Raw genomic sequence first — 21,931 nt, forward strand, 5'->3', positions numbered from 1 at the left:
TCTGAACACTCAGCAGAGTTATTAAAGCACCCTCAAGTGTTCACCTTACGCATGCTTCCATAAACGCCTATCCCTGGCTTTACGATAGTCACGCTCGTTTGCTTTGACACTGTACTTCGTCTCGGAGTGACAAGCCAGCACGCGTAAGGCACCTGACGCTTCATTTCTATTTCTTCCTTGTTCCATCATAACATAATTTTTATTTTCCATTCCGTTAATTACGGAAGTGGGCAAGCCCAGTGTTTGCGAAATTTTCGGAAATTCATTTGACGATGTGGCGAGAAACGAGACGAAACCGCGACACGAATAAATTTATTTATATTTTTGAGGCGCAGTTAAGCTCTCGTCAAAATAATTCCTCCATTAAATCATGTTAACGAAGGAGAAGGAGAGGCTATTCGTACGCCAACAGCTCATTATTACCCATTTTTCGCACGTCCTTTGGATAACCATTAATACTACGAGTTATTAATGACGCAATCCATTAGACGGAAGCGGAAGCGAAAGTTCAATGCAAAAGACAATTGACCGGTCTTGTCGTGAATTGAGTTTTTATTGTCGTTGTAAAATTACTTCGTTGCACTTTTGCACTGAACACACTTAACCGCGCAACTGACGCCACCCGGGGTTATGTATCTCTCAAGAGAATCCTCGGTCGACCATATGGAGAATGATACTCGTACTTCCGGATCAATTTCTCCATCATCATCACTCCGTCAAAGGTTTGAAAGACCACCCGCGATTTTTCATATCTGCTATTATCAACGTTGATTATCGTGAGCAAACAGTTTCTATTCATCCGAAGATAAGAAGTTGACAGATCCATTCGAGGGAGGCAGAAGAATTTACGAGACGAAGACTCTCAAACTACCGCACGAGTAGATGAGGCAATTGAGACGTCAATGGTTTTCTCAACATACCATGTGGCATTATTTTTTAAATCATAAATTGATTTTTATCCATGATAGGGGATTAGCGTAACCCCGGGTTCGTGGTGTGCAGCTGGTATGTGAACCCCAACCCCATAAACCTAAACTAATAAAATTAATTCGACTTAACTCACATTCATTGAGCTTTCCTCTGGAATGTAGGATGAAAATACAAATTCGTGGCTTTAAATTATGCGGAAACAAGACGGCTAATATGAATATAAATTTATTTATGACATTTCATGCAGTGGACTATGAGAAGACTAAGGCGCAGTAGCGGGAGAATTTTTTTAGAAATTTCTCACCTTCCATTGGCCAAAAAAATATTCATCAAATACAAACAATATGATCCACACAAGAGGTCAACACCTCCACCTCCCCTTCATCCTTCCAATTTACGATCCTAATTTGCGTTGAATCGACAGTAGCAACAGAACGAGCATAACCCCGGATAATCGCTTCATTAGCATCAAAATATAAATTTTCTGATTATTATCCCATATGAGAACCCGACGGTTCTTTCTCAGTTTATAATCAATCATAATAACTCCTTTGTAACATGGTAAGCATGCGCAACCTGAGTATCAAATGCAATTTCATTTTTACCGCTGAGGTAAAATAGAAGTGTACGAAGATTATGGGGAACCAACGAAAGAAAGGGACGGAGGGGGTGGAGGAGAGAGAAAAAAAAGTAAGAATTATGCGAAGGAAGCGTCATGCCACGTGGGCAGACTATAAATATTAATTAATGCGTCATTATTACGTAGAAAGGGGGCTAAGATTATTACGGCCCGATGAATTTCCATGGGGGCCTAACCACCGGCCCAATGTTACAAACGTGGATATACTTCTACGACTACTCCTGAAGTACCATGAGTGAGTTCAATGCGCGTAAGAGCGATCATCTGGCTATTTCCCTTTCCTATTTTTTTTTACATTACTCGCGCTGTTCAGGTGCACGGACAGTGAACATCTTGCGGTGTAAAAAATTGCTGGCGGGGAAAAAAGATGAGCCGATGGCTCGACGAAAAATTGCAGCGGAAGTGTTGATGAATGAATGGGCATGAGATATTTTGAAAATTCAGGCGATAGAACGCGGTAAGAAAAAAATTAATTGAAGTGAAGGGGTGAATGGTCACCTGATTTAATTATTCAGAGCCAGAAAAGTTTATCCAATTTTTGTCCTTTGAGTGCGAAAGAAGATTTGAATTTAAGGGACTGAGTAATGAATCCAGAGGCTTTAAATGGTGAAGAAGATGGGGAGAGGATGTGGACTCTACTGGCGCATAGGTCCAACGGTTTCTCCCGTCGGCAATACATAACTCAGATCGAAATGAACATTTTCTTCGGCTTCGCGGAATGTCACGCGTTTCGCTACTGTGGTACATGTGTGTTCATCCGTCCCTTTGGGATTCTGTGGGTAATGCTCAACCTCTTTACCCCCTTCGTGGGCTGAAAGTGGCGTGGGGACACCTGACCAGTCGCTGACGACGTAGATGTAGTCGAAGGAATTTATTAATGCTAGTGAGGACGGGGGCGGAGCGGGGGAGATTCATATAAAGAGTCATAAATGTCAACAAGTTCTTGGCTTTTTATGGGATTATACGATTTTTTTGAGTTATCTGTATTATTCCTTCCTGGGTTTTTTTTATGGATATTGGGATGCGGAGAAATCAGTGTTGTCATTGAACTTATTATAATCTCGGGTGCCATGAGCTCCATTCATCAAAATGAACATTAAATTCTGGAAGTGCTTTGTGCAAGGTGAATATGACGTTGTGCTTTATTCAACCTCCTTAACGAATGGAAGGACAAGTTGGATGGTTCAAACTATTTTTTTTTCATCAATTCATCTTTACGAAAATATCCTGTACTATATTTGTTGGGAATTTATAGTAGCGATTTCAAAGGATGCTTAGTTACACCACAAAATGGAAATTTTTCTCATCAAATTCATGGATTGTCAGGAAGAAAAAACATCAAAGAAACACGAACTTACTGACTCTCGCCATAATTTCAAAAGCATATCTCTATTTATACGCTCGAAATTGAACGACGGAACCGTTAAACCCTGTGTCAGCACTTCTCAAACATATATTCCTAACCGTATCAAAACCCCACCCAAAACTGAATCATTCTAATATTGTGCAGGTTTCCATGCATCAGGAAAAATGAGTTTCAGATTTAAAAGTCATGAGAAGGTCTAGTGGTAATTAAATTCATCACAGACTTAATCTAGGGTCATTGCGGGAAATTAAGGCATTCAAATTTCCTGGAGCTGACTGGCTGTGGAAGACCGCCCCTAATAAAGGACGTAACGAGCAGACTATTTGAACTGGTAACATCGTTAATCTATATAACGGATTTTTCTTTATTCCCCAAAATCATAAAATTTAAAATCCTGTTACTGAATTTGAAAAATAGAACATATTAAAAATAACGTCCACCCAGGAATAAATACAGAATCAAATCCGTTTGATTTCGATGACTTAAATTTTTTATGACTTCATAGCACTGCGAAGATCATAATTTTTATTTTTCCCTGAACAGCGTTTCTCAAGGGAAAAATGTCGTTCGATTTTTACAAATTAAATCACCAATAGTACCCAAACATAAGGGTAATTTTTCAAAAAAATTTCACTCGTGTGATGTGTCCAACAGTGTGAGAATCGCCACGTGCCATCTATTTCACGGGGCAACGTTCCCAGGTCCACAAATAAATTAGCCGACAGTGGAGGTGCACGTAAATCTGAAGGCTCAACGGTCACCATGACTCGGCCATCACAACATTTCCGCACCAAAGTGTTGTTAAATTAATGTGGTGAATGTCACTGGCCAGGGAAACGCATAAAACTTTATAGAACCCCCAAAATAAGGGAGAAACAAAATAAAATGTCCAAAATTAAAACTTGGCAGTAAGTGCCGTCATTGGCCGTGTAGCCCAGCAATTACTTTATGGCTTTATCATTCGTAATGGCTCTTTCGGGTTCTCGAATAACCTTTTTATTTTCATAATTCATTGCCGTAATTTCGACTTTTTACGCCTCCCCAAATGACCGAACTAGATTTATGGGACCGTTAAGAAGGGGTACTTTCTTCGACAATTATGCTTTTTGGTGAAGAGGGGAAAACATGAATGACTAATAATTACGGATAAACCAAAGATTAAACACGCAATATTTTCAATGTAAAATGACAAAATTCCAGCCTCCATAATATTAAGTGCCATGTCAGGTGCGGAGGACTTGAGTAAAAATTTGTATTTCACTTGAGATTAAATAAAGGTCCAAATTTTGAGGAGCATAAACTGCACTTTAGGGTTTTTCTATAAATAACGTGAAATAGCGGTAATTAATACATCAAATCTCATCGCTCGTAACAAGTAAATCACACTATCAATGCAAGGAATGAACGAGTGAATAAAGAATTAAATTTCCGCATTCCTGGCATCTTTGACGGAAACTGTGACATCGATTTTCCGTTGAGAAACCCTAGTAAATCCCGATGGACACAGCGTCAGTCCCAGGCTTCGAGTAATCTCGATGGTGGTCGTGCTCGTTCATTCTTGTATTTTACCCCGGTCCCTGGAAAAGCCGGAGAATCACCAGGCGTTTTGTCGACGCCGACTCAATAGATCATTCCGATCGATTCACACAGACAACCTCGAGCATTGCATCGATTTATCCACCAGCTTATCCGACCTTTCAACAAACACCAATACCAGAATGCATTATTGATGAGGAATTAGAATCCGAATGCTTCCTATCATCAATCATGACATGTGTGTGATTTGTCAGGGCAGAATATCTTGACAATATTTTCTTCGACAGTCAGGCGACATAATATTCTGTCCAGTTCGCCGTTGTGATTAAAATTCAATTAGTTGTCGAGGAGAAAAATGTTGGAGTTCTTCATCGCGTGAGATACCGCAATTTCAAGGGACCGATGTAATTGCCATCAGTTCATCATCAATTTGTCATATATGTAATTGACTATTTGTTTTTGACATGAATGATATGCTATTAATCCCAACCAAAAAATTAAATAATATATTTATGGATAAAGAAATGTCAGAAAATACACGTTCACCAAAGGGAGGGGTAATTTTTGCCAAAAATTTCACTGCACCCCCTTGAGCAACTCAACACTGACCGGTCTCCGGAGCCGCGAGTTTGAGATGCAAATTTTATCGCAGTTTGCGGCTCATTTGACCCAAAACCTCAGCTCTAAGTAGAATCTCAGTCCGCGTGCACCGAAATATAAAAATATTTCCAGGGGGAACTAGGAGCGCCGTGGTTTCAAATGCAACAAGTCTAAGTATTCATGACGTTAGGTTTATGAATTCTTGCCAACAGTATAAATGCTTTTTACAATCTTAACGCTATTTGCGGCAGTGGGGTTAGGATTAGTGCCACCACGACGCCAGGATAATAGGAATTACGAGGTGGACCTGGCACGGGAAAAACCACAGCGATTCAAGACTCTTCGGAATAGCCGGGATAACGTAATCCGAGAGATCCCCAGACGCCCGACAATTACTTAACCACTCTCGTCGTTAGAAATAAAAATAAAGTGAAGATGAAATTCCTCGAGGCAATGAATTCGTTTGAGTTGGAGATGATAGTAATGATTAATGTGAATTTGGTGATCTGAGGGTATTCTTGCGGGATATCAACCTTTTTGACGCTCGGGATGCATTAAAAATTTATCAGCGACTTCTGGGAACTGTCGTGTGAGAGTGCAGAGTCATGCAAAAGACGATATCAGGCTTTTCAGGGAGAAGCCTCGTCTACAGGTTGACTTCTCTCCCTCTTGTTCTCACCGTTCTGCCTGGTAAGTGATAAATCTTGGTGATTTTTTTGTACCACCACTCTCTGCCTCATGAGGGACTGAGTGTCTTCAGGTGTGTTGTTACCACGACTCGCGCCTCTGAGGATTTGTGTAATGATACGTGATCAGCCATTGCTTCTTGCCGCTTTTAACTACCATGAAGCGCTTATGTGACACCAGTGGATTTGTCGTGATTCTATGTTAAGATTATCTGACACGTGCTCCGCAATGGTTACATCAATGAACTGTTCAGAGTGATTTCTGCAACACGAGAAAAACGAAAAAATAACTTGTTTTCCCCCTGAAAATGAAGATTATCAGGATGTACTTTAAACAATTCAGTTCAATTTATGATGATGATTTTTTAGTAATTATCAAAAACATGAAGACACCTTAGTTCCCATCAAGATCACCACTGATTCGCGAGGAAACACTCCAAATTCCATTTTAATAGCTTTTACAAATTTATCAGCAATAAAAAATCTCTGAATCATTAAAAATCAGATGATGTGGCAGGCGCACGCATACGGGAGTAAAAAAATCCCACACATAGTGTTTCATACGTGAAAGGGGGCGGAGGGGGGAGGAGTTGATTGAATTGTGTAACCTCGAAATTTGGTACCCCCTTGGTGGCCAGTAATTTACGACTTAGCTGCTAAATTTCTCGCATCTCCCCCTTCACCGCACATATATACTCAATAATTTGAGGCTCATGTCGTGCGGTAGCTCCGCAGCCGCACACCTTTTGGTTTCACCGCATGACAAATGATCGCATGTGAGTTTTATCTCTCGTCTGTTAGTAAAGTATATTATCGGCGTATTATAAGCGCATAAATAAGTGTAATTTGAATGAGCGCAAGATGTTAAATTTCACCAACACGATGCGTCGTAGATCGGGTAATGAATATTCACACTGTGGCCCATCGATCTCGTCGGGATTTATCATCATCAGATAATGGCTTCTCTTGTTTATTAGAATTTTATCCCGCGAATGAAGCCAATTGCTCTCGTAAATAAAAAAATCCAATTAAAAATTAGGGTAGAGGAGGTTAATGATTGATACTTTCATGATGGAAATCGATGAAATTCTCTGGGTGAAAGAATTATTGTCTCGACGGAGAGACCTACATTTTTTATTGCTGTTGTAAAACGTAATGACTTGACTTGCATCATCAATCCATTCCATATTGCACTGTGATTAAGACTGCTCACGACACTCAGACGAGATTTCACGAGATCATGCTCTAAAAAAATATGAAAAGTTTTCGAACTATTTCAGTCCAGGAGAACAGAGTGTCATCTCCATGGATCATGAGTTTGATGAAAAATTGCTGGACTTTCAAGAATTTTTTAGAAATTCCCAGACAAGTCGTGGAAATTTTTACAAATAATCCTGGCTATCCATTTCATTTCAATTTCATTGCAACTCTGCGAAAGGTCTATGAAAATGCAGTTGGATGTGCAATTGCAAAGGCTCCGAACAACTCTAATTATACCTATGAGGAATATTATTGCAACTATTAACTTCGGTGAACATGAAAAAAACCCATTGACTAGAATTGTTCACATAAACAAGCAATTCACGAATAATTGATCTGATAAAGTCAATTCCAATTAAAACTGAAAATTGGAATGTAACCGCTAATTAACTTTCAATCATCTCCTAACAGTGTCGATAAATAGTCGAGAAATTTTCCTTATCGATAATTTTTCTATATGCTAAAAGCCTCGTGATATTACGCTCGAGAATGGCTCAATTACATGATAATTATCTGATTCACAGAAATATCATAATCTTTCATAAATTTCTGCGAATAACTAAATGAAAAAAAAAATCTGAAAAAATTATCTAATCAATTCTATTGAATTTTTTGAGTCCACATACTTTTATCTCCCCACAGTCTTCGCCCCCTGTCTTCACATGTAAGTTATTTATTCTAGAGTATATTTTATTATTTTCAGATGAACATCTAATATTTAACGATACGATTTGAAATGAGTCCTCAGTTGAGAAAGCGACTGGGCCGATAAACGTAACACGCCGAGTACTCATTACGAAGACAAGTCGCCTCCTCCTTCATTTTTGTTTTCTCTGGTGGGTTCTCTCGTGAGCCGGATCGTCAAGGCACTCGTAAATTGAGTGAAGAAGGAAACATCTTTAGCCACGGGTGGGCCCGTTATGGCCCGGACCAAACGAAAACAGCCCTGAACATTCCAACTGAACATTCTTGACTCCACCAGGATAACAGGTATCCTCCTTTACGACTACCGAGCTTTTTATCTTTATTTCATTCTGTTTCGCTCCTCTTAGCGTCAATAAGTGACATAGAACAGTCCTTCGCATGGTATTATTCAAGGGCTTTCCCTGGAGGAGTCTCCAGGGAAAGCTTTGGAAATCCGAGGTGACTGAGTCACTGAGCAGATACGTAAGTCTGCAATAAATAAATAAATTGGAAAATATTTTTTTCTGAACCGAGAGCGCAATCCTCTTTCCCACAAATAATATTTTTACTAGCAGGTGCTTTCCTTTTTTTATTTAAAAAAATGATCGACAGGTTTGCCGGTTAGTCCAACGTCTCCCGAGAGAGAATAAAATATTTTGGATAAACAGGAATGATTGCGCTACGAAAAGATTTATGTTGTGGACGTGCGCTCAACATCTTCCAGTTTGTCACCGAATAAAATGTTTTCTCGGCTACGTGGCCTCAGCAGGATCGACATATGTTAATAATCACGCAGATATTTTACCATTAATTACCGAAAAAAAATTCGAGGCCATTTGGAATTCATGTTAACCAAATATGTAACGAACTGGTTTTCGTTTCGATATTTTCGTAAATTCTCATAATCTGCTTGCGGTATCGGTGTTCGCAATGAAGTTCAAAAATTAAAAATTCATGATGGTTAAACTGTCACGAAACATCTAGGGATCGCATTTGTGATCAATGAGACGGACTGGGGAATTAATGGATGAATGTAAATAAGCAATATTTTAGCTAGTTTGGGGTTCATCGGGGGGCATTAAAATGTCTAGAGAGGTTTACGGTCACTGATCCGTTGCGTCACTGAACGAGTTTGTCTAATGTTCACTTCTGAAGGACACGAGTTCACCCAGACGACTAAGAATTTGTCTAATTAATTTCTCATTTATATATTTACTATTGGGTGGACCGATGGGTTAATACAGAACCGGTATTGTTCGCGGTTTTGCCAGTGTAATCATCACCTTCACGCATGTGTAATCGAGACTGATGGGGCTCGAAAACTGCTTGATCGTATCACACCTAACTCATCGAAATTCGTGGCCAATTTTTCCCTGATGTCTGGTTTAATTGCTCGCAAAATATACGACATCTCAGTATCACCAACCCATGATTAAAATGCAATTAAAATAATTAAAATTTAATTCTTCATCGGCAATGGAATTTCACTGGACAAACTGATGGCCGAAGTGAGACGCTTTTTTGTTGTTATCTTTAGGATGCATTTATGGTTATTGAATAGGCATTTTTCAGATAATCCAAAATAAATAAATAAAGTCAAGTGTGGGCTCTGGAATATCTTAATTTTTCGGTGAATGGTACCAGAGTGAAACTTTTATAGCCAGAAGGAATTATGTTATCGAAAAAAAAATTGTGGGAGCGATTGTAAACCTGGGGTTTATCATTTGCAAATGGAAGCATTATTTTTCTTACCGACGAAATAATTCTCATTCTTATACGTTAATCTCCTACTTTTACATTTGTTTTGCATTCCTAAAATTTCTGGCTAAATTTTGATGACATTTTTATTGTAAAATAAATAAATAAAACGACACTATGGAAATGAGAAGTGAAACCGGAAACCTCAATCCAAAACAAATTGTTAATTTATTCACAGAAAATTACTATATACATTTATTTAAAAAATTCAATAGTCCATTTAGTTTGATATCAAAATCAAGCATCGCGATGCAGACTAAAAACGTTTTTACATTTCTCGCTGAAAGTTCCAACTAATATCTAATTCAAATCCAAAGCTTCAATTTCTTGGACGACTGTTGGACATTAAACGACGCACGTACGTTAATCCGCGGATATTCTCTTCGTTCCGATTACCCGCAGGCGGCAGTGATACCGTGTATATTCATGATGCGTCGTAAAGATAATCAACCAAATGAATTTTTCAATCATTAAAAAAACCTCTTGAATCGTGCTGAAACGGAACGAAATGATTCCATTGGCTTCTCGGGCAACTACGCTGGATCATCCATTGGTCAATGATCTTCCCCCCTCTCCCTGATCTGCGCAAGGTGGAACACTTCAATGACTCAAAAACTCTCGATGAAAATCCGCGTAATAAACACACTTATATGTTTCCGCACTCCGTAGCCAGTATTCGGAAATACGAGAAGGGATAGACATACGATTTTCCATTCTCATCGATTTACGATCTAATCTTCGGTTCCATTTTTCTCATTAACGGTACCCTAAGTGCCGGACTCGCGAGTTGGTATCATTTATAGGAAGAAAAATTACCAAACAAGACCACTTTGTAATTAATATGCGTAAAAAGATATATTATGTATTACATAAGAGAACATATTCGAATATTTGCGACCAAAAATGACATAGTTATTAGCATATATATTTTATCCGCGAGGGCGTTGAGTCAAGGGCACCCCAGAAATCGAGATTTCCTGAGTTGATTAACTTGTTAACGAAGCCTAGTCATCCCTAAATGAACTAATGCTCCAACGACATAATTATCGCCCAGAACCATCGACTTGATGCCCATTAAACAAGTTACGACTTCAACGACATCAATTGATCCTAAGGGATTAGCTTCTATTTTCCAAACCTCATAAGCACTAAAACTCACAGTTGTCTCTTCGCGTGCCGGGCGTTATTTTTCAAAAAAAAAAAAAAGGAAAAATAGCATGAGAGCCATCCTCGAGGCGACATTCCTTGCCCCTTAACGATCGTCAACTGCGAACGCGCACCACCGCTCGTTAAAATTAATTGATATAGGAAGTGTCGAGTGGACGAGCACCATGGAATAGCACCGTGAAGGAATATGCAATGGCGCTATGAAAAAGTGAGGATGAATTTTCCAACGAGCTTTATTCATATGCTAAACATTGTTGCAGGAAAATTCATATGTTTGAATTTTTTTTTTCTTTTTTTTTTCCGCTTCATTTTGCATCGAAGGGTTAGCGCGTCATTGTGAGGATGATTTTTCGCGCGGGTTATTGTGATTTTGTTAATGTGCAAACGTCACCTGTTGCCAACAGGTGCACAGCGCCAGAAGAAAATCACGCAGCCTACGCACGAGAAAATAGGATGAGACTGCCAGAGAAAAATAAGCGGCATTAGAATGAAAATTGTCGTGTCTTTGGTGGCACCATGCCATCCAACTCATTTGTTATATCAATGGGATCGTCCGTAATGAGATGTAAATACCCGAATAATTTGTACTCTGGATGATCACTTGAATATCGGCAATTTCATGGATAATCAAGCCATCGTAACTGTAATTTTTGACCTCATTAAATTGAATTTCAATCCCCAAACGAAATAGGAATTATAATATTCCTGTGATTTTAACTGACACTTCTGTGCTATTGAACTATTTCATCGAAAAATTTAAATAACCTGCTGACCACCATTTATCTTCCCCCTCAATTTGTCCGTTTCCCTCCCCGACTTCCTAAAAGAACGGACAAATGAGTATCCCTGTGAGTCCATAAGGACCACTCGTTAAATCCCGTTGCTCAAACGATACTCGGATTCATCCACTGGGCGTCGTCTCGGGGAAGTGGAAAAAGTCGGCTCGTGCCGCCACGCATCGACGATCCCACCGTACAACAACAAGGGTAAAACTTGGTGCTACATACAGCCCTACAAAATCAATGCCAAACTGACTATATAATGACAAAGTGAAGAGAGGATAAAGAAGGCGATTGCATGTGGTCCGTTTTAACGCACGAACGTGAATCGAATTCCCGTTCCACTCTTATTACGAGTAGTATGAGCAACCTCTGATTGTGCAATATGGACACACCCGGGATTTCCTCGTACGCCCTCAGGAGATAGCACAGTATCACTGTTATAAAAAAATACTAAATTTCATGATCTCCACTAGTTATTCGTGAATTGATGGAATGCAGTAATTATTTTGCAAGTGGACACTTATAAAATTAAGGACAGGGTGCATAACATGTTTGAAGAGGAAGAAATTTATCTTAAAACAGTTCTAAATTGTGAACTGTGTACTTGAAATGGTCAGAATATTTTTTTTCATGGTTTAAAACACCTACTGATGCCTTTTCAAAGTCCAAATTTATCATTCCCCATAAATCACGACTTGATGAGACAAATTTATGGCGATCCATCCTGTTTGTTTCGTGTTTTGGATTTCAAGCTTTTAATGCGCAGAGCTCGTTTACGAATTAATAAAAAATACGAGTGATTAACACCATTGATAGGGCAACAGAGACTCTAAAGATTTATGGGAAATGGCTTTGATATTGGCAGGGGAATTTGGCTCATGGCTTGTCATTTTTTTCAGAATGCTGAGGGAAAAATGTCACTGTGGCTTCTGGTTATTTTGGGCGCCCTATGGTTTCTGTGCGGAGCAGCGCAGGAGGTTTCTGTTGTGAGACACGTCGATGGGGATATTTTCATGGTTGAAGGTGAGCCCATAATTATTTGTGAATAGTTTTTTCCTACCGACAAAGTTCGGGAAAATTTCGGAGCTGACGCCTGAAATCGCTGAATCTTTTGAGGACATACTAGAGTAATTGTGCCGTTTCGACTGTGAGACCACCATCTAGGTATTCCCCTGATGGGCTCAATACTCAACCAGTTTTTCTAGATTTTCCTGCTCATAATTCAATACCATCATAAACCACAAACATGGATCGATGTATTTCATTATGAATAGCTGTTAAAACCGGTAGAATCTCATTTAACTCTATAATTTATATATTAGGAGACTGACGGTGACGTTTTCCCGCACCTACATCACAAAAAGGATAACCTTAAGAACTCGGTAATCGCCTTTGTTTCGCGTCGGTATAGCCATTTTCACTAATAAATTATAAATGTTCTAAAATGGAAGACTTCTCGTGGGAACTATTAGAACAATCTTGCATAAGAGCGCACCATAGGACAACAGAGTATTAAAAAATATTTAGTTTTCATAAAATGGATATTAAATCCAATTAAGAAAAAAATCCACAAAACAAATTTGCACCGAAAAAATTGAGATTGAAGTTGTCAAGTCTTTATTGCTCTACTTACCCTAAAACTTTGCAGAAAGCCATCCTCTCAGCTCCATAATCTTGATGAAGTCATTTTGAAACATTTGTTATCTCCTCAGGGTCCTGTGAAAACGCCTGCGTCCAACTCAGCGGGGGAACAGCCTCACCTTACACCCGTCAATTATCCGTGGGATTGAGCAGTATCAACGCCACGTGCATCTGTCAATGCAAATCCACTAGCCCAATTTTTCGGGAAGACCTCAACATTTGCGTGAGCGATATTCACGGTGAGTAACACGCAATGCTTCGTTCAGCTAAACCTGGTTAACTCGTTTACATCCCCAGGGTGTCAACCTATCTGATTGAAGAGCGATTATATTTATTGGAGAAGTCAGGCAATTTTTATCAAAGAAACGTCGTGTCATTATGCAGCAAACATTTAGACTGCTCTGCGGGGAATAATGTTTCCACAATTTAAACATATTCATTAGTATCCAAATTTTAAGCGTGAGAGAAATTTCAACGATTCCTCCAACACGCGAAGTTAATGTAACCCAAATCCGGTTATTCGGGATGGTATACCTCTTTTTTCCATGTTCTCCGGTCTCCTTTTTTTATTATTTTTCGTTGCCCTTACCCTTGTGCGGGCTTTGATCAGGGAACAACGAGAATATGATGATGGAACGAAATTTATTGAATAATAATTTCTGGTCACGCGCGATATTTCGGGGGGAGTACATACGCCGAGATAATTACGTGTGTAAACATAAGAATTTCATCGGCTCAAGTGTGTTATTAATGGGAAATCGATCAATAATATCAACAGCTAAGAGTGAAGAATAATATTCACATTAGTCATCGGGAGGGTTCGCTGAATTATCATACTGGATTCATTAAAATTCACACCAACAGCCGATGGAAAAGATGGACAAATTTTCAATTTGAGAAACTCAATGGCTCTCAATTGCCCATCAGGGATATGAAAGAGAGATTCGATACTTTCTGAAAAATCGTCGCCATCAGTCTACACTTTCACCGACCAATGTCGCTTTATTTCGTCGTTTGAAAACTTTCAACGCCTCATTTATTGGATTAATTTCCTTTCTTAATTTCATTTTAATAGGAAATCGTCGTATTCCTCTTCTTCGCTTCTCTTGTGTTTCATAATTTTTTTTGTATTTTCCGAACATAAATTTCTTGGGGAACAAAAAATTAATTTCTTTTTTATCCTCGACATATTAAACTGATTGATGAGCGCAATAGAACCTCCAGAAAATGACTAGGATTTTTTTCACTGTATCCATTAATTGCACATCCTCAAATTAGTTTACGATAGAAGGACAGCTTAGGATTTTATCCTTCTGCATGCAGAAAATTACCGCTACCTGAGTAATTGAGTAATTAACGCTGCCCACCTAATTGAGTGTGGCAGAATCAGACCTCTACCCCGGAAAAGTCTGCTACATGTGGAGAAAACTACTCGTCACAGTAATCCGTCATAAAGGAGGGCGCGATTATAAGTCATCTGAGTGCGAACCTAATTCATTTGAATGTATATACCTGAAGACCTTATTAGAATGATCATTCTATCAAAATCAAGATCACCACAGAAAATCAGAAGAATGACGCATAAGCGTACATGGTTGTGGGTCATGCGAGACCAATAAATAAGACGACTTCGTCATCCTGCGAATCATCAGTCACTGCCGGCAATAAAGCTCCAAGTACAACTGTGTATCCTGATGGCCGCGTGCGGAAGCCGAATGAAATTAACATGACCCTCCCAGGGGCGTCCAGGTCATCTTTCTTACGATGATCAACCATAAATATTTTTTGACAAATGAATAGACAATTCAAAATCAAATTTCCAAAGATTCAAAGAAGAGATGCGCTAAGAGAAGTACAAATTAAAAAAAAAATATGTCTCTATCTCCATTTAAACACTGAGAGCTTTAAATTTTTTTGTTGAATGTAGAATTGACTAAAACCGAATAGAAAAGTCAATGGGAATTCAATGGAATTTTTTCCGAATTTTCTAAATTAATCTCTTGTAAAATTCCCATAAATCAGTTCAATTCGGAGTTTTGGAATTCTTGTCCTTACGTTAAAGCGTTAAAAGCCTCCTTGGAACACGCCGGTGCCGATTGAAATTTGCGTGTGGTCCGCCTTTTCCAAAACCGCGTATCCTCCAACGTTCAGTCTGAACAATAAATTATCGTTATTCTCCCTCCCTATCGCGAAACAAATTTGTATTTTAAAAAATCGACAATAAGTATCAAATTATCAGGTTCGGAGAGTATATTTGAACGTTGAAACACGCTTACTTTGCCACCCTTGCCTTGACTTCAAATGAATTCCCCATCTCAATAGCCATTATCAATGCAATTTCGAGGAGGCGCCTGAAACCTTTCGTCTCATCGTGATAATGTTAAAACCGTTTTCGATAGCCAGATGGGTAAATGGTGAGATGTAAGTCAATTAAAATATCAGAAAAGATTATTGACAAGATTATGTTTCTCGGCTGAATGGCTGGAAAAAAAAATCAACGAAACATTACACATGTTTAATTTACTGATCCAATTATCCAACTCTTGTAGCTTTTCAAGGACCAAAAAGTACCGCAACGCGAACAGGTGTCTCGACGGGTCACCGTCACCACTGAATCTGGCGACCCGGTGTGGCAGTGGCCCCGTTGATTTCCGTTGAATTAATGGCACCCACTTTATCAGAAAAGTGGTTCCTCTCACTTCTCGCCAAAACCAGACATCTTCCGTCCCCTAACCCCACATAATTTCTCGTTTCATTTATCAGTTAGGGGCCTGAAATCCTGCGACCCAAGTCTACGGTGCCAAAGTTCAGGAGAACATGATTTTTCCAGACGTAGAAACATTTAATAAATTAAAGAAAATTATAGGAAAAAAAGGCACCTGGAGGAACGGGAAAAGTCACAGGCGCGTAAATCATGGGTTGTCCTATGGTCTTGTGCTTTCCCGAGACTTCACCAACGGCCTTGGATAAGATTAACGATTCACGTTGAGTTACATTCATCTGCCCGCTATCGCCTATAGCAAATAACAATAAACGGTGATTTTCGAACCATAAATTCACTCCACTCCATTATTCTTTTGCACGTGCCTGGTTTAGTACCTAATTGTCAAGGATATAAACGAAGTATCCAGAAGACGCTGAGAGAAACTATTGTTCAACAAGCATGTATTGAATTTTATCAAGACAGAGGGGACTTGAAAATGACTAAAAACCAGAGATATTCGTTCTCTAGTGGCAGACTTTTTTCCTTCACTTCCAAATCATTTTAGTGCAGAAGTAGATCTATTGATTTTAGACCCCGTGTCGTCAGTATAAACAAATTGCTCTGTTGTTTGGGCTAAATATAAAATTATTGACGGAGAACTTGGATATACTCTGATATGAGGGAAACCCGAACAATTTAGAATTCCGTACACGAGTAACTCTTCATCAATAACCCGAGCCAATAGTTCTCCCTCTCTGCCGCATTCCAAACAATCTCGGAAACTCGCAGAAGGACATATCTCCACAGATTCCATCAATTTTTTTTCCCAATCACCAAATGAATTACAGCTAAGCCCCATTGTTCTTGTATTCAAGTCAAACTGACTTTGGTATCTCGTCCCTTGATTTACCGCTAGATTAGATAAGCAAAGTCACACTGCGTTGATTGCTGATTATTCACGAGTCATTGTTTCATTTATTTTTTTTTTTACCAGAGTGCAGTGTCGCTGGATTTCTCGGTAGTTCTGGAGCCATTGAGAAAGTGCCGTATGTTTTCCTACCGCAATGTGGGCAGATTGTTTATCCCCAGGCGGAGATACTCTTTGAAGGTGCGTTGTAAATTTAATCATCTACAATTTTACACTCAAAGTGATTATTGTTCAGGTGTAAAAACACCAGTTTGCGGAATTGTGGGGGCCCAGCAGCTGGGGAAGCCGGGCTGGTCGGAATTGAGGAATCTCTCGAGTCCGGAGCCACCTTTTAGACTATTTCGCGATGAGGGGAGAGCATTTCTCAGGTGGACTGGTGAGGCTGGTCTCAGGGAGGCTGCTGAGGGGAAAGTTGTGGTTACCAGACTCACTTGCCGAGATGCAGATCCCAATGCTAGTTATCCGGGAGTTTTTACGCCGTGTGTGGCATTTAGAATTGCTGGCTCACCGTCAAAGAGCGGTAAGGAATTTTCCTTCATTAATTTATTTTAATTTCAATCATTTCGCGAGTGTTCTTGAATTTGGTAAATTCACGAACGAGTAAGTCAACGAACCCTTTTTCGGTCACAAAAATTGAAGGAAAAAAATTTCCCTTCGACGAGTATCTCCGTTATTTATCTCCTCGGTTGTTATTCGTTCTTTAACAAAATTTCCAACGAATCAACGGTCATCCTCAGGCGATAAATAAAAATCATTTAACAACCATCAATTTCCCTGCGAGTTTTTATTCAATTTCGTAAATTTTATAATGCTACCTAACCAACCGTCGAATTATGATAGTGATTAAACTCCCATTCATTATCTATAATTTATTTTCTCGCTCATCTCCGTAGTTATCAGGGAGGTTTCGTTCGCGTCGTCGACTCAAGGTCCCGGAGGTCTCTCGAGCTTCGAGTACACGGCCATCGGAATATCGTCAGTCCTCCTGGCGTTGATCTACGTCGTCAGTGTGTCTCTGTACCTGCACAGTCAGAAATCTCGTCGGAAGAAACTCCAGGATCCCGAGGCGACCATCGCCGCACCTCGAGAGGGTACAGTATTAGTGAAGAATAATCCCCTGTTGGCGTCCAGACACTTTGAGAGTGACTCAAATAGTCTCAGAAGTGAGAGTGACCATGGGGAGGACTTAAGCCCAAGTGACACCGACCCGGGTGGTGAAAAAGTCACGGCCGCTGTTATCCACCCGCCGACGTTCATGGAGCAGACAGATGGTCCCTTTGGTTCTCCTATCATTGGTGAGCGGATTCCTGATGAGGATGTCAGGATTGTGGAGACTTTCGAGGGGACGCATGCAGTGGACAGTTCAATGCTGCCAGGAGTGCAGCGACGAAAACTGTATTTCAATCCTGCCTACTTCGAGAGACAATTTCTCCTGGTGAGTTATTCGGTCGCTCTAGGTTTTTAACTATTTTTATTTCAGTTTGAAAAATTAAATTAATGACTTTTCCCAGGCGCCGCCCCCGGCAGCCATAGAATTCCTCCTGAAGATCCGCGAGGTGATCTCCATTGCAAAGCACAAAATGTCCGCTAAGCGTTTCGTCCCGTCTCTCTCGGGAATTCCCGAGGAGGAATCCACGTCCGGACGGTGCAGTTCTTCCGAGAACAAGCGGGCGGGATCAGTCCAGGAATCTGTAGCTCGTTCCAGAAAGTCCCAGAGATGCACAGGTTGCCCTGGCTGCGCTGACTCCCGTCCGAATCCCCCCATCCTTCCCGACAATTCGCGACCAATGCCTGGTGAGAGTAGAGTGAGAGCATGGTTAGCCGACGTCAAACCCCCGGAACGTCGATGGAGGGACCTGGAAGACCATCGGAAGAACTTCCAAGAGAATGTGCGGACGTTTGCCAGAAGTCTTGAGCACCTGCGTGATCCCAGAAACGATTTCTTGAAAGCTGAACCTAAAAACACCACTACCACGTCACTCGCCACCTGGAAGGACAACCCGCCGATGCTTCGGACCTTCCAGCACATTGCGAGGAGTGAAATCATGGGTGATGATGATCAGCACAGCATTTCCAGACGATCGACAAAGTCAATGTTCGAGAACACCAACTACGATCGTTTCTGTCGAACTAGAAGACGTCAGCTCGAGCTGTCAAGCGGCCCGGAGGACTTCCTCAACGCTAAAGTACGAAAAGCCATCGAGAACTCCTTCATAAAGCAAATGGAAGAGAATGCAGCCCTTGAGAACCAAATGCAGGAGAACGAGAGACGCCAGAACGAGCAGCGTTTCTCCCCTGACGGTAGCTCCGAAAAGACAAACAAGGAGTCCCTTAAATCTTCTAAAACCGTTAAGAAATCACCCGAAAGTACAATTAGACGGAAGAAATCACAAGCCCCTCCGATTCCCACGAAAGACCTTCCGGACATGATACCGGAACTTCCAGAATCAAAATTCCCAGTCAAAACAATCATGGACGCAGTGATAAAGGAAATGGTAGTTGTGAAAGCATTGGAACATCACCATAGATTAACTGAGTATGAAGTAGACAGCTTGGAGAGGACCAATCGCCGTAAACGAGAGAAGAAGCCCATACCCAAAGATAAAGAATCACCATCATCCACACTTACCCCCAAGACAAGTAACGAAATAAAGGAATCGGAAGGAGCGGAGAATGAGGCAAAGAAAATTGAAACAAATGACGAAGTGCTCAGGCGAAATTATTACAATACTCTACCGGAATTGATTTCCCAACGGCCCGAGGGCTATTCATTGGTCAGTGAAGTTTATGTTAATGATGGTTATGCCAGCCCAGCAAACAGTGATGATACAAGTCCGGAAATTAGTTATGAGCCGGAAAATCCTGGACACTTGACGATAAAGGTACAAGACTCACCGGACAATTATGTTAAACAAGATGAGTCCGAGTATGAACCAGACACACTCGACAGAAAACCAATGAAATTGAAAATCAATGGAGATGTTATTTACGAGAAAGGACCGACGAATGAGTCGTTTGTTGATTCTTTGGAGAGACCTGCACAGATTTTACTGAAGAGTAAGGGAAGTTTTAGGGATGACACACAGTCGAATAGTCCCGATGGCTCCTTGTCGAAGGGCTATGGAAGTCTTCGGGAGATTTACGAAGCCAAACTCCACGCAAATGCTGTTGACTCATCGATAATGAGTAGTTATAGCTCCCTCAATGACAAATTCGAGGAGAATGGCACCTGGAAATCGTCCAAGTACCTCACACCTGATCAGAGACAGGCGAGGAGACAGAGGAAACAAAACCAGCCGGATGTTGTACCACTTCCACCGACTCAGGGGATATATGAACATTCGAAGCCTCCGAGGAGAACTGACCAGTCAAAAAACGAGTGGGACAGGAGCTCAGCTGAAGCAGGCGGCCCTACGGCCGGCCGACGCCCTCCTGTCCGTGTTAAACATCTCGTAGGGATTAAGACACTGGACAGAAAATTCTTACCAGGCAGTAAGGAAACCCTTGGACGCCTTCCTGAACACTCCATGAAAAGATTCAGGAACGTCCAGAATGGAAAAATTGAAGACAGTGGATATCTTTCCAGCACGGACAGCAATGAGTCTCAGAAGCAGACAGTAAAATACGACTTTGGGAGTGTCTCGGAGACTGATGAGACTGAATCTATTTGCGATGGCGCCAGTGAGAGCGGGGCAGAGAGTGTAGGAACGGATAGTGTCTTCTTTGGGAATTTTAGGAGACTTTCCCATGGGGAGAGCTTCAGCAAGAGCATGGACTCCGGGGTGGATATTGGAGTGAGGTGCAATGGGTTCAGGTCTCTCGGAGTTGAAAGACAACCGAGTTTCAATACCAGTGATAGTGAGAATGAGAGTTTTGTTACGGTTCTGCCGCATGGGAGCAGTAGGAGAAATAGTTTAGTGCTCTAAGGTAAGCTCAAATGAAACGGCGGATTTTGTAGAAAAAATGGTAGTTGTGACAGTTGTCGACAGATTCCTCAGATTTATTACGTAGTTTTTCATACATCACTGATGATGCAATAGGTACCTTAAGGATGTTTAGCCATTTTCAGTAAATCCTGCTTTTTATATTTTTCTAGACAGCAAACAAGTTCGTTGATCGGGTTTAGTAATAAAATTTATAATTCTCCACCGAATTTCATGAGAAATCGGTCGAAGTTTTCTACTCGTCAACTTTTCAATGTGAATATTTATTTTGGAATCTATGGTTAATCTATTTAAGTTGTAACGCATTAGCTAATGCTTATTCATCGCGAATATTAGCGGCCGGTGGTGCAATACTAGATGTAGGATTATCTGTTCAGTTAGAGTGATTCTCATTGCCCGACACGACTCTAGTCTCTTGAACTTTCTCATGAAGAGTAATTAACAAGTTCCGTAAATTATGGTTTACGCATAATAAGTCGTGCAAGTTTAGAATTAATTTGATGAGCTATTTTAGAAAAAAAAACTAGATCACAACGATATCTTGCCAAAAAGGTATTATTTTTGTACAGTGAATATTCATATTTCTTTTTTGGTGATTCTCCGTTGAAATATTTTTTAGTGAAGTGACATAAATAAGAAATGGAAGTGCTACTACTAGGGAGATGCGTAGCCCGATCTCGCATGGTAGAACCGAATAACCCCGCGTCTATATTTTTTAATATAGCAGTAGAGACTATTATTTATATATCATTCTTATTAGCAATGTAATAGGTTTTAATATTTTTTTAGTCTGTTATGTTTAATTTCATTATTAACACTCAGCGCACGCTTGCAAGTACCTGCCAAATGTAAACGAACATAATTTTTTTATAATTTTTCGTACATTTTTGTTCGTAGTTCTATTGAAGTACTTATGATGATTATGTAGTTTATTATTTATTATGCCCTTAAAATTTATGTTTCTTACATTCTATTTTATTTAAATCAAGTTATCATTTTGATTTTTAATTTATTGGAACTTAGGATTGAGAAATAATCAAATTTATTGTAAATTTTTCTCCTAATGTTCCGGGAATTTTGGTGAAGGTGGAATTGTAGATTGTAAATGTTCTATAACGTGAAATAAAATAAATTTATTTACCTTTGTAGATTGTTTTGTTGCACGTCGTGACTTTAATTAAAAATCCCAATGTAAGATCGAGTTTCTGACGTTTAAATTTGCTACCCGGAGGTGACATCATTCTGACGTCATACATGTACCATTCTCGCGATTGGCGGCCGCAGCCAATGCTTCTTCCTGATAGT

At 40.1% G+C, this 21,931-nt stretch overlaps 1 protein-coding gene across 5 annotated transcripts in view; it reads left to right on the forward strand.

Moving 5' to 3' along the window:
- Sha (shavenoid) overlaps nucleotides 1-21,774 on the forward strand; it is a 76,295-nt gene extending 54,521 nt beyond the window's left edge. For 3 of the 5 annotated variants that reach the window (XM_064123305.1, XM_064123307.1, XM_064123306.1), the window contains 7 exons: nucleotides 7,722-8,008; nucleotides 12,309-12,432; nucleotides 13,122-13,289; nucleotides 16,749-16,862; nucleotides 16,918-17,202; nucleotides 17,576-18,117; nucleotides 18,194-21,774. In XM_064123305.1, the coding sequence (XP_063979375.1) occupies nucleotides 12,324-12,432; nucleotides 13,122-13,289; nucleotides 16,749-16,862; nucleotides 16,918-17,202; nucleotides 17,576-18,117; nucleotides 18,194-20,608 (3,633 nt within the window). In that variant the 5' untranslated portion in view covers nucleotides 7,722-8,008; nucleotides 12,309-12,323 and the 3' untranslated portion in view covers nucleotides 20,609-21,774. Of the gene's footprint in view, nucleotides 1-7,721; nucleotides 8,009-12,177; nucleotides 12,433-13,121; nucleotides 13,290-16,748; nucleotides 16,863-16,917; nucleotides 17,203-17,575; nucleotides 18,118-18,193 lie in introns of those variants that run through there. The other 2 variants (XM_064123308.1, XM_064123304.1) reach the window with 2 other exon arrangements.
- Nucleotides 21,775-21,931: the final 157 nt, after the last annotated feature.

This window comes from Diachasmimorpha longicaudata, chromosome 6 (genome assembly GCF_034640455.1).
Source record: "Diachasmimorpha longicaudata isolate KC_UGA_2023 chromosome 6, iyDiaLong2, whole genome shotgun sequence".
Classification (NCBI taxonomy): Eukaryota; Metazoa; Arthropoda; class Insecta; order Hymenoptera; family Braconidae; genus Diachasmimorpha; species Diachasmimorpha longicaudata.